The sequence below is a fragment of the Amblyomma maculatum genome, chromosome 1 (assembly GCF_055883805.1).
Source record: "Amblyomma maculatum isolate TAMU_Amacu chromosome 1, ASM5588380v1, whole genome shotgun sequence".
Taxonomy (NCBI): Eukaryota; Metazoa; Arthropoda; class Arachnida; order Ixodida; family Ixodidae; genus Amblyomma; species Amblyomma maculatum.
In genome coordinates, this window is record NC_139344.1 from 348,171,426 (window position 1) to 348,185,260 (window position 13,835).

Here is a 13,835-nt window from a genome sequence, read left to right on the forward strand (position 1 = left end):
ATAAATAAAGCTTCTTTATTTTTTACACATACAAAGCACGACGAGTGAGACCAGAAGAGTGCCTGAGCTGGAATGAATGTGTGTCATAACACACGGTAGGGAGAAACACTGAACGCACAAGAAAAAGAAATACAATCACATATGCCCTCTACGAAGCCCTGGGGACATGGGTCAACAGCCAAGTTTAACTGAATGCTGGTACTGAACACAAGGGTAAAAGAAGATATAGGCAGACTGTGGGCAAAAACACTAATACAGCGAATGTTGGAGGACTGCCATCAAACGAGTGCTCAGCGGCGGCGACGCAAATATGTCGCTCCGAGCTTATTGGCCAGATGCTCGTAGTAGTCCAGTGGTTTCGACGCAAACGTCGGCACCACCCCCGCGGGGCCATACGTGTACGCCGGAGCGGCTGCGGTCAGCTTGGCCCCAAACACGGCTGGCGCCGCCAGGACGGCTGGTGCAGAGTACGAGGTCGCAGCTCCACGGAGACCATATCCTCCGCCGTAACCAGCATAGCTAGCGTAGCCAGCAGGAACGACCTTCCGGACAACCACTCTTCGGGGCGGCGGTGCAATAGCGGAGGCGGCGTAGGGTAGGGACGGAACGAAGCCGGCGGAGTACGAGGCCGGGGCCAGAGGAGCCGCTGCAGTCACGATCGGAGCAGCGGCTACGGCTCGGCGGTAGCCAAAGACTGGCGCGGCTGGTAGTGCGGCGGTCTGCACTACGGGTGCGGCGACGCCGGCGCCAGTAAACACTGAGGCTGGCACGAATCTCTTGAAGGTCGTCACGGCTGGCGCTGCGACAAAGGTCGGTACTGGAGCAGGCAAAACAGGAGCCGCGGAGACTACGGTCTTGACGACGGGAGCCGGTGCAACGGGAACGGCCGCCGCAACGGGAGCGGTAGCCACTGGAGCGATGGGAGCGGCGCTGACGATCTGAGCGACCGGGGCGGGTGCGGGAACGATCGGCTCCTGAGGGACGTTGATGGAGGCGGCGGCTGGAGTGGATGGCGCTGTGCCGGGTTCGTTTGTGTTGACGATGACGCGGAAGCCGTTGGCGTCGGCCACGTACTTGACGATGCGCACTCGGCCGTCGGCGTCGGTCAGGCCGTATGAGCCGACTTTGTTTCCGTAGGCGTCTCCAGTCTCTTGGCGGAAGGAGCCGCCCGAGGTGTGTTTTTCTTCGTAACCGAAGTCATAGTTGCCGTGAATCTGCAGTCGGAAAGAGAATTGCATATAGAACGCGCTATATGAGGAATGATTGAGGCGATCCAAATCAACTTCGAAAGCACGCATGCCTGACCATGATTCGGCAGTCACCTATGAACCGACTCACTCGGGCTCATTTGCGCTCACATTCAGCTCATGACCCGAGTCGTGAGTAAGTTCGGGACGAACGTTAAGATTATTATCTGCCTCAAAAGAGAAATCTGTGGAGCGTCTGCCTATGGGCGTTCCCTAGAGTATTTTGTCTATTTTGCACACGGTGAATGTTACTCCTGACAAACACTTAAGGCGAAAAGAGGCATGTTCAAGCTCTTTCAGACTTTTTAGTTTATGCCCGCTGACAACCTATAATGTTAAACTCTGGATGTGTTCGTCCACAAAAAAGAACTTTCTACATAAAGCCCCGCCGGGGTGGCGCAGTGGTTACGGCGCTCGACTACTGTTCCCAAGGATGCGGGATCGAATCCCGGCCTCGGCGGCCGCTTTTCGATGGAGGCGAAAAGCAAGGCGCCCGTGTGCTGTGCGATGTCAGCGCACGTTAAAGAACCCCAGGTGGTCGAAATTTCCGGAGTCCTCCACTACGGCGTCTCTCATAGCCTGAGTTGCTTTGGGACGTTAAACCCCACAAACCAACCAACTTTCTACATAAAGATAATTAAATTAACTTGGTCACGTCAGCTTGGTCCAAAAAAATTGTTCAGCTGAATGAGTTTGTGAGCTTAAATGACTCCTGGGTCGGAATGAGTGATCACAACTGAGTGAGTAAGTGTAGTAGTGACTCAAAATGAGTGAGTGAGCCCGGTGCGTCAGGAGTCGAGATGAATGAGGGAGCCCAAATGAATTGTGAGTCGATATATGAACTAAGCGAATCGAAGTGAGTTGTGAGTAGCCGCAACGAGGGATCGACTCTGGATGGGTCCTGAGACGGAGGAAGCCTAGTGAGTTGTGTGTCTAAATGTGTTTGTGTTCATGAGCTCGATGAACCCAAGCTTCGGTTAGTGCGTCTGCCTGTAGGCTGAATAAAGTTTTGTGCGTGAGCATAGTGACCGCTCGCGATTTGGCCTAAGTATGTTCCCAACACGGCTGTTGACATCCAGGAGTCGTCCTTTCCAAGTGCAATTTGCCCGCATGCAGTTTCCATGGTCATATAGTCTCAATTGTTTAAACGGTAGCAGTAAAGCAATCAAATTGTTTAATTAGCCAATAAAATGCAATTGTAGTCGCTAAGATATCCTTCCCAGCAGTTCTTCAAAGGGAGGCACAAACCCGCCGTGGGGATGCAGTAGTTACGGCGCTCGACTACTTTGCCCAAGGATGTGGAATCGAATCCAGGCTCTGCTTTTCGATGGAGGCGAAAAGCAAGGTGCCCGTCTGCTATGCGATGTCAGTGCTCGTTAAAGAACACCAGGTGGTTGAAATATCTGAAGCCCGAGTCGCTTTGGGATGTTAAACCTCATAAACCAGAACCAAAATGAGGTACAAGGATCCCTTTTCGTACCTGGAAAGGGACGAATAAATATGATTGGTTTTATCTCCCGAAAATGCTTACTGAATAATATGGCTAATATCGAAAACAGAGGGTATTGACTGGTGTCAAGGCTCTGCCAGGAATGAGCAAGTTATCTGCACACATATGGCTGTCGCTCTTACAAATGAACCTCGAGTTTGATAACTGTGTCACACAGAGAGGCAGTGATTTGCGAAAAGCACATTAATGCGACGGTTATTTCCTTACACCTGCGCACTGCCGTTCTGACTGAGCTAGTTTTGACATTATAATTTTCAAATGTTAGAAAAAAGCAGTACTAAGGTACTCAAGCCTCAAAGAGCAAGAAAACAATGTGCCAATTTAGTGTGCTAAGGCCAAATGCAAATAAGGTTCGCTCTAGAACTTTAGTTTCTACTTCTTTTCGGGTTGCTCATTCCTATATGCGTGTATTCGTAATTTACCAATTTACCATGTACTGTGGAAAACACTTGACATAGATAAAAAGCCTGGTTACGGCATCATAGTGTTGTCTTAATAAAGCAGTGCCTGCCTGGTATATAGGAGTAGCGTATTTAAAATTCTGAATCAGGATTTAAGGGTGCCGGTGTGTGCGATTCCCATCGCAGAAGTGCACTGCACAGGTTGGCAGCTCCTGCCAGTTCGGCCATGACATGCGGCCTCGTGGCAACACACACACACCGTGGACACAGACACGTGTGTCGCTGCTTGCACAAGCTTGGCGGCTTCAGTAATGACACATGGCTAGATAGCTTACTTGTACGAGTGCTAGCGAACTAAAATGTGGGCTCAACATAATACAATGGACTAATTCGACCGTCCCATATTCCCCTCTCTGTGTTGTAGTGCGAGCACTAATTCATTTGCAAGGTTATGAATCTTCTACCATTGCGTATGGTGTGGTGTGAGTTCCATTCGCTATTTACTGAAACTTTCAATACGAGATGACTTCACATGTCTTACATAGCAAGAAAACAGGGCTTCCTTGCTATTCGAAGGTTACTTTTTTTTTCTTGTGGTGAAGAGGCAAGGGAACAACTTTGAAGACCACCCAAAAAGCCGCGCCCAAAGTTGTGTCTCAATATATTTTTCCGCCGCTGTTTGTTTACTCTATACGTAATCATAGTTGATAATTCGAGTGGGGAGACAGCTTATCTAGTCCTTATCTTTCTGGATGTAACGGTAGTACCAACAAACTGATCCTCACCTTGCGATGTTGTATCTTTTATCTCATTATAAAAATCAACTCAAAACAGAGCTGGGCAAAACCGCGACTGTATCTGTCCTCCTCTTTAATGTTGCAAGTATTAAAAGCGGAAAATGCCGCTTTAGGCGTGCCAAACTTGTGGGCAGTGTTCTGCCAAAAAAATATAATGAAAAGAGCACGTACCTCTCGCTTTCTGTTACCGTTATCTCATGAAATTTAAAACAAGAAAGCCCGTCATAAAGAATCTTGAGCAGAATGCGAAGAAGGTGTAGCTTTACTTTCTAACTCGCTGTGCCTCGCTTCGAAGCCCGAGACGCGCTCTCTCATGAGGCACGCTGCAATTACAGGGGCTAAATGTGCTCCTCATTGTTCCATTGCGAAGGGCTGGAACTGTACATGGGAACTCGCGCACATCCGGATTTAGGAACACCTGCATTGCCACTTTGATTCAAGGACGCTTCCCGGTAAGCCAGGATGTTTTCCATAACGGACGCTGTGTGCGCTCTCAACAATGAGAACTGCTTTTATCGCGACCAGTAAGGCAGCAATTTGGTTTGAGAGAAGCTTCATTGTTCTGTCGTCCAGTGCGCACTAAACCGCATGCGGGGCGCGACCGCGCTGAGGTGCGGCAACTTGGGCTTTGCTTTTTTTCTTGAAGACTTGCGCACTGTTATTAGGGTTACGATTGACGGATACTCAGTTTTACAAGTTGAATGTTCTACCATATACAGCACTGGCAAGAAGCACCAAAGACAATTGCTACATATTCCCAAGTATCTCGGTGCTAACTGAAGTTCTTTCACTTCATCGTAAACAATCAACTCACTCTCGCAAACATATTGGTATGTGGTGCATCATGTTGGCATTCAGGAAGGGAAGAACGAAGTGTCTGGGTGTGTGAACGAAGACGACGCTGAGTGTTAAGTTGTGCGGTTAAGCGGTACCCATCGATTTCAGAGTGGTGTTGCCCATCTGTGCGTGATTTCCACTCGTAATAATATGTTCCTTGCTTATTAGTGATTTATATATGGACTTAATCACGCATAAACCTTAAATATCACTGCATCGAAGTAATTAGTTACAGAAAGTTTCTTTTCTCAAATCGTGCTAATTTGAAGCCATTCATTAAGACCAATAGTTTTGTTCATTTTCCTTCTAAATGAGCATTACGTTAAAGATGGATACAGTTTGGAGAATATTTTAAAAGAGCATATTGTTCTGGTGAAGGCAAAAGCGGAGAAAACTTATGATCCTTCATATATACGAACTGAAAACTTGTTAAGTGTGCCTTATTTGCGGACATAAAACTTGGTAGACAAAGCGTGCAAAAGGTGTCATATTCTTGCTTATTTCTGTGTTTATATTTGTGAATATGTGTTTTGGGTTTTTAATGTATTAGTAGTACGCAATACTTAAGCGTTTAACGCGTCTTCGTGGGAGCCCCTCGCAGTGACATGTCCTTAGCCCGTGGCCTAAACTGATTCGAGTGTCCATCTATCATGCAGAAGGGGCCTGATGTCCGGTCTAGCATGAGTGAATAAGTTGAAAAGCAACTCATTGACCCCACCTTGTGCAAAGAAAAAACGGGGCTACAGTGTGTTTACCGCGCATACCGTAGCGGGAAAAGGAGTCTACGGCTGCGGTATTTAGACAACTTTAATATATTTTTAAGAAGAAGATGTATCGACTGTAGCCCAAAGGTGACAGAGAACATCTTATTTAATCAGATACTTACACCCTTCTTTAACTACAACACATTCCTCTAGTTAAACTAAGAGCGCATAAATTGAAGCTGTTCGAATGTGGGAAATATTGCTATCACCTTTAAAAACACATTTTCATGAAATGCACTGACTACTTTCAAAGAATCTTAATCCTTATTTAGGAAGAGGAGGAAAATGAGGAAGAGGAAAGGCAGGGAGGTTAACCAGTTAAAGAAATCTGTTTGCTACCCTGCACGGGGGGGGGGGGGGGGGGGGGGGGGAAGGTGAGTTCATATAAAATTTCTGTGTAAGAGAAGGATGGGTAAAGTCAGTATAGTCATCACGTCGCAGTCATAACAGAAAAATCACAGCCTATCGATCAGACACGTGGTTTTCATGAAGCGGAGCAGTGGTTGGGAGGCCTTCACCGCCGACGATCGCCGCGGCCAGTGACTTATAGAACCTCGATTTCATTCAGTGGGCGTCCATCTAGACGCTCCAGCGCACGGCAGAAACTCTGTCTTTCCGCGATGTATGTGGGGCACTCATAAAGAATGTGGCCTATAGTCTCGTCGCACCCGCAAGTTGCAATGCAGGGCTATTTACCATACCTATCACAAAGGGATAAAAGTTTGTGAACGCGACACCAACCTACAGGGGGCACAGCAAAGGTTCTTCACGTCGGGGTAGGCCAGGTGGAAGCCGAAGCTTTAAGTCAGGGTCCAGGGATTTTAAGCGGCAGTTCGCAAACTGGCCAAAATTATAAAAGACGATTGTGTGCTCCCTTATTTAAGCTATCAAGCCCACGAGCGAGGAGTGCAAGGCAGTCTTAATTCTCGGCATATGAAGAGTACAGAGAAGAATTAGACATCAGTTATGGCCCGCTTACGTCTTGAGACCGGTGCTGCGTCGATGTTCCGGTCTCGGCTACCAGTGCAGCCCCGTAAGCTGGAGCTTCTATCACTCCGCAGTTGACTTCCCTCAGGAACAGGAAGAGGCAGAGTAGCAGTACCTGCGCCAGTGACGTGGAAATCAGTTGAATCAGTTATTCATCTCAGTTTGGAAGCTCCAGGTAAAGTGATCAGATTGCGAAGCTGATTACAATTAAGTTCACTTCAGGATTGACCAGCACCGCCTCATGATAAATGTCTTGTCGGGAACCACTCTTATGGAAAGCATGCTAAGTCAAGCAGATCCCCAATCCTGCAGGTAATTAAAGGACAGTAAAGTGAAACACCAAGTCAAGGTAAGCTGGTAGTTTAGCTTGTAGTAAGCAATTTTGTCATCATTTTAGCTGTAAACAGATATCTGATAAGCCTGAAGATTGTGTAAGAGTGAAGTACAGGTAGCGACACGACTTTTGGTTTCCCTACCTTATTTCCCATGGTTTCCCTAGCTCCTTTTTTCACATTTCCCGCGCCTCAATCTGAAAATTTAATTTCAGGTACTGGCTGATAGCCTTAGCACTATTTTGGTGCCGTTGCGCTACCGCGCACTCACCAGTGGCAAGGTCTGCACGAGGACACTTTTCTAATTTTGTTCATGTGTTAGGAAATTATTTGCACGTACGGACACTGAATTGCCGGGGCTAGACACAAAATCAATTCAAACAACAAATCTTTTCATTCACTCACTGCGCGACTTTCCTGCAACGATATCGCGACGATACCAGTGCAACGATATTGTGAGACGTCGACAAGGACACTAATTCATAAATGACAGACCCCGTACTTGTAGCGGATCACCCTTGATCACGTAAATTGCGCCACATCAAAGCGTAGCCACATGTTGAAAATTACAATCCCCAACACAACCTGAAAGCTACCAGCAGTTGTAACCCCAGTCTCGAGGCCTGGCCGACGTCATTTAAGGCGATTAAGGTTTTGCCTCGATGTAGTTGGCATTAAGGTTGCGGTGAGCACTCGTTTACAAATAACAGGGGTGCACTTAGGTTGGCCTACGTGCCCAATTACGAAAGCATTGCAAGTTACGCACCTAGTTTTGTTAGGAGTTTTGCCTTTCGTTGCTCAGTACGGTTGCTGAGTTTCCTCTTGTAATGGCCAAATTCGGACAAAGTCCAATTTCTGGGTCAGAGGACCAAATTTTGTAGTCACCATTGAGTTGTCCGAATTAAATTTTGGTAGACGCCAATTTTATTAAAATTCGGACGGAGTTATATTTCGAGGGTCAAGAGGGCCAATTTTTGTGTACGGTCCACATATTAATGGCAAATAGATACTAGTTCACAGGTTACATTTCCGAGTAGTGATTCTTCTTTCGGTTATGTGACGTAACGAGACCTCAGGATATTAGAAAGCGGTGAGAAGCTGCCAACCTGGGTCTCTCATTCGAGGCGGGAGGGTGGTATATGAATCAATCTTGAAGGGCTCTTGGAATCCGAGTCACCGCACGTTACTCCTAAGCCAAGCGGTACGTTCATAGGTTGTTAGGTTGCATAGGACTATATACTAATTAGAATACGTCAAATAATAGAGGCACAAATTAAGGTATTGGCAATTGAGCGAGCAGAGACCACATGTACACGATTGAGGGCCCACAAGTGGAGCCGCAGACTGCACCCATTAACGCTCTCACGTAGTAGCCTTGAAGATAGAGCTTATATTTTCTTAATTTTTTCAACATTATTCGCAGAAGAGGCTATGTTCTGGTAGGTTTTCTGGTAAACATTACTCTCTCAGGGGTGTTCTCACAAGGCATTCCATATGATCACCAAGATATTGCGATGAGCTGTCAACCCCGGCCATAAGTGAGCCATTACTCATTAGCATCCCCCTAAGTACTGTCATATGGGTACAAAGGAAAAGTATATATCTTCCATACACCCCTAGGGCAGTCTATCCGGCGACTGTGCTAACTAGTATGGACAGCATAGGGAAATCGAGAGCAATGTGAACAACTCGAAATTGGTTGCGTATTAGGTCAGTTATTAGAGCGACTGCTCCGGACAGCCAGTGGCCCCGGGTCGAGCTCCGGAACAGGAAATCGTTTTTTTTTTTTCGACTACGAGAGCACCTTAGGTGGGCATTAGTTAGGAAATTTTTATTTTACCCTAATAGTGTTGAGACCGACTCAGTTTCCTTTCCAGTAGCGACTGCGAAATTGGCGAGCAGCAGGGGTGGGTGGCCTCCGCTTCGCTTTTCTTGCCGCCTGAAGTAGGTCGTTCACCTTTGCCGAGGGCAGAGTTTCCCGAACACATTCCCGGTAGTCTTACTATGCTGGATGTAACACGACTCTGTGTGGCACAAAAGAAATATTTTGTTTTCTTGTTGTTAATTCCCACTTTCTTCTAGTATAGAACTGCCTGAAAAAAGGGCATAACTTTTCTTTGGTAATGTATGGCTGCACTTGTTCGGATTCTAATGAATAATTACTCCCGTGTTAAATATCTGCTCCTGCTTAGGAGGTCGTCTTAAATATCGGACCGACTACTGCTTCGTTTGCTGCTTAGTGACTGATCTCCGGTAACTTTAGGCTAAAAGGCTTTGGACACTGCAGTATAAAAGATTAAGTTTTTAATTTTTTTTGTCTTCCTAATCTTCTTGTATTCTTGTCAATCTGCTTTGAGCAGCAAACTGTAGAGATTCATTAATTGGAGTAGAATAGAGAAGTGTGATGCAGCAGCAGTGCGTTTTAGCTTGGTCATATTATCAGTGAATTTTACTCACAGTTTACTGTTGATTTTTGAATAAATTTCTTCTAACCAGCTGGAGCTATAATAAGGTGTATACTAGTTGAGCTGCTTGGTCAAACATCATGGAAAACGTAGAAGAGCAAACAATGGCACTGGCTGCAGCTAGATGAAATGAATAGAGAAGAAAGTGCACTGGTCTAGAATAATTCAGTTGTCAGTGCAACCTCGTTCTTGTCTGTGTGTGCGTTTCTTCTGTGTCTTTCTCTGCTCCGGCGCTTTTTTCATCATCAGCTGGAGTTTCTTGGGAGCATGTCTAAAAATGAATATGAAGCCTCGAAAGGGAGAGCGAGGAATGATTTGCAGCACATAGTGAAAGCGAAGTACTATCGAGGACAAAAATTTCCAGATGACGAAAAAACAATTTTGCCCTGTGAAAGTTTCTTTCTTTGGAAAATCCCTGATATCACTAGCTTATGTCATGGCATTAGAATCTAGAGTCAGATTTTCACTTTTGGAATGTTTGATCTCGAGACACCGGCTGACAACAGAGCCATGAGCGCTGATTCCTGATGACGCTTCCTGAAAACTTTTGCCGCCGCCTACAGTTATCAACAAGCTCAAGGCTTGTTGGGAATCGTAGATAAATAATGTTAAATATTGCATCTACAGTGGGCAGCACTAGAAACAAAAATCGACTATGCAGTAATGTCTTACATTCATGACCAACGCTCGCGCCAGAAATGATAAACTTTCGACGGAGAGGCAAATTGCACTGTTTTGTAAGCTCTTACTGCGGCATCGAATTTTATTCTTACTGATTTCTTTCATGCTCCTTTCAATGCAGAAAACAGCAGCCACAATGGTGAGTATGATGGGACTCGAGGAAGGCTTATGCGAACCAAAATAGGTAAAGAGACTTGAGATATGGAAGCAAGAGAGGAATATTCTGACCTTTTGTAGACAACTAACATCAGACATTTCATTTTATTTTTCCAACAATTTCTATCATCCAAGAAGACAGCATTACCTTAACCTTGTGTGTTAAGATCCCTCTTTCAACCATTTAAATACCAAGCAAAAAGCGGTCATTTGAACTGGTTGATAATGTCAAACAGCGATTTCTTTTATGTAAGAGCAACTTCTAAACGATCTCTAGGTGTTTTAAATGCATGGTTTTAGACAAGCATGATATCGTGATTTGCTCCCCTTAATTGTGCTCTAATAACTATTTTTAGTATAATTTCTCAAAGGCACTGTAAATCTTCATGCTTTTTCCATTCGCTTTCTCAAAAATAAAACGAAGAATAGTTACCTGTGGTTCAAAATGCAATGTACAGGCTTAATCAGTGTTTGTTTCCTCACTGCGGTCAAAGTCTGAGCGAAGCGTTGAAGCATACACTGCTCATAACAATATAAATCATCTTTCAAAAATTTACTTCACTAGTGCTTCCAATGCATCTGATGGTATTCGATGCTTTCAATTTGTTCAAAAGAGAGCATAAAGGAGCTCACTTTTCGGGCGTAAATTCATTATCACACAATCGAGGCCGTCCTGTATATATTCATCAGATATCCGAGCCGAATTGCGTTAATAAATAAACCTCAGAGGCAAGAAAAACTAATTATTTATTGTTCGATGTTTTGAAATCGCACATTAATACGATATCTCGAAGGGTGTCTCCACTAAAAAATATTATTTTTACCTGCGCAATTTGAAAGTACCAAAGACTAAAATGGGTAATCGAGAAGTGAATTAAGCAACTAGAAGCAATTCAGCGGTCTAAAAGATGCTTACACTCCCACAACTTTCTTTTCCCTCTATCGAAAATGTTAAGGCACTTTGCTAACTGGTTCGTATGTAGACCGTGTATCTGTTTGTCTGAAAGTCCCGAGGGTGCGTTTGTTAGCAATAAATTAACACTTGTTTTAGTTCTAAGTGTTAACGTCTTACAGGCTGTGACAAATGGCAAACAAGAACTTACTTGAATATCATAGTAATAATAGTGCTGGCCCATTCGCAGCTTAATAACCGCAGATTTTTTTCTTTATTTTTTAGAATGGGGGTTCAACTACCTTTTGTCGAAATAAGGCGAAGGTACTCAATGCAACTCTTAAATTTTCCTTTTTTCTAAATGTTGTAATGAACCAGGAGAACGCGTAGAAACACTATTTAAAGCTTCCCACCTTACGGTTTTTCGGCTGCCGATCTTAATTCTAAAGTTTTCTAACTTGAGCTCTTATCCCACCTCTGCCAAAGCTCGAATAATGCAAATGGACATCGTGGTATTGAAGGTGTCGCCAGTGTGGCTTTTCTACCCATTAACGCTTCCGTTATCCTTGACATGGGTTCTTGGTAAGCTTCCAAGCTCTTGTCCGACGTTTCCTTAGTTGCACTATGTAGCGCAAGAAACAAAAAGTAACCATTTGGCAACTAGACAATATGCAAGTCAGGCACGCTGGAAGTACAAAGTATTTGACGCAAGTAATCGAAGTTGAACTTCCGCAAAACTCCTGATATCTATTTCCTTAATACTCACGGTAAAAATGATCTAAATTTTTCTCTTGGAATCGTAAACCACTTTTGGGAACTAAGCTAGGCTTTAATTAAGCGCGTTGATTGTGCTTTACTGAGAAGCGTTATTAGGGCTTTTAAAGAACGTTCTCCTGAAATGTGATGATTCTTAGGCTCAGCCAAACCTCATCGCAGTTAGTAAAGCAGTGCGAAGGAGATGGAAACGTTGTACTGAAAGGCAAGACTTACGCTGGTTTGTCAAAAATGCCGAGGAGTTCGGTACGGTTACTAAAAATCACTAAGGCAAGAATTTTTGTCTCAACCGCAACGCCATCCTTAAAATCAAAGAGTCTTGAAATTGTAAGAGACAGTTTCATACCACGGTATAAAATCGTCTAAAGGCTCTTTGATATGTATTGCTTCTGCGACGGTGGCGACGGCTCCATTTGCGGCTAAGACGGAAGTCCTTTGGCATAAAGATATTTGTGCAAGGCTGTGCACTCTCAGAAGAAAATACTTTGCACTTTGCAGGCCAAACTTTGTTTCATATATAAGAAAACAAAATTAATATGGCAGCCTTTCGAATGACTGAACTTCTCAGCTGCAATTTTATTTTTCATCACTAACAAACATTTGTATCCTAGAGATACTAATAGGTTTCCGTGAAAACGTTAGAGCTGCGTTGCCTAATAAATCATTTCGTGGGCCGTACAGTAGTGAACGTTGCGTTAGTTCCCTCGCCCAAAATTCTATCTCTGGGACTAATCACCATTACTAATCTTCTGTGAGTATGATATATATCCTAGTAAACAATACACAAACGCACTAAGATATATATATTCTAAGGGCTTGATATTGTTATCAAGCAGAAAAGGGGTAGATTTGAAGTAATTGAGAATAATTACGTTTTAAAACCATCTAACAAGGGAATTATACTCTTCACGTAAGGTAATAAAATTCTTGCCGATCGGTTCTAACTAGAATTAGTTTTTTTCTACGGTGGGGAGGAGGTATACAGAGGCAAATTTTATATTGCGACAAGAATAGGTAACTTACTTTTTTCTAGTATAATATTACAACAAAACTGCTCCAAAACTTTTCAGTTACTACTCTCACGCAGCCCGTGCGCTCAAAATTTCTGACACTGCGTCATTATCTAAAACAAAGCCACAATCCTTAATCGGTTCTTTGTTCTCATGCGTGTTAGGCATAGCGGTGATCGGATGGCCAACGCCCACCGAAGCGCGATCCTTTTCGTTCCAAGCGGCAGAGAGCCACGCGAACTTGGAGCAAGTTCAACGAGCAATTCTTCCGGCACCATTTCTTTCCTGCCAATGATCTCAGAGTTCCTGCATCGCGCACTGACCGTGCAACACTGCCAGGCAGGGCACTGCTCACCTTCATGACTTCTCGCCTCCCAAAGTTCGAAGAGTAAACCGAAAATCCGGGTCGCGCCGTACTCCGAGTGGTGCGAGGCGGTTGAGTTTTAGAACTTTTTTGTTCCGTCAGACTGCGACCGTGCCACCTTATATACGTGGGCACCCAGGCCCCTCCCGATCTCTTTAAAATTCCACACAGCAACCGTCCGGCACAATGAGCGGCGTCATTCTTCTGTCCTCGACGGGGTCTTAGCTCCTTCGCATTTTATGTCCATTGCTGCTTAAGTGTCTCAGGTCTATGCGTGCGTGCGTGCGTAAGTTTGTTTGCGCGGACCGTGAAGAAGTCTACAGCCTGCACCCCCTCCTTCTTCTGTCCTCCTTGCCCTCTCTACCGCAGGTGCTGTGTTCCTTCACAGGCGCCGTGTACCCGTGCTTTGTTGTGAGAGTATGTGTAACTTGGTTGCGCTTCCCTCCTCTCGACCAGCGCATTTGCTAATAGCCCGTGCTGGGCGAAAATCACTTCACTAACGCACTCTCACATATCCCTGCTTCCTTCCTTCGCCTTTCCTTACTCGCGCCACGCTTAAAATTTGTACGTTCAGGCTCGTAGGCATGCGTTCGCTAATGCCCACCCCTTTCCACTGCC

At 44.9% G+C, this 13,835-nt stretch overlaps 1 protein-coding gene across 1 annotated transcript; it reads right to left on the reverse strand.

Moving 5' to 3' along the window:
* On the reverse strand, window positions 1–13,416 carry LOC146207705 (uncharacterized). The gene is made up of 3 exons (XM_084587142.1): window positions 13,209–13,416; window positions 6,536–6,658; window positions 1–1,214 (listed from the first exon to the last, which is right to left on the reverse strand). The coding sequence occupies exons 1-3, from the start codon at window positions 13,212–13,214 to the stop codon at window positions 291–293; spliced, it is 1,053 nt and encodes a 350-aa protein (XP_084443268.1). The 5' UTR covers window positions 13,215–13,416; the 3' UTR covers window positions 1–290.
* Between the last annotated feature and the right edge of the window lie 419 nt (window positions 13,417–13,835).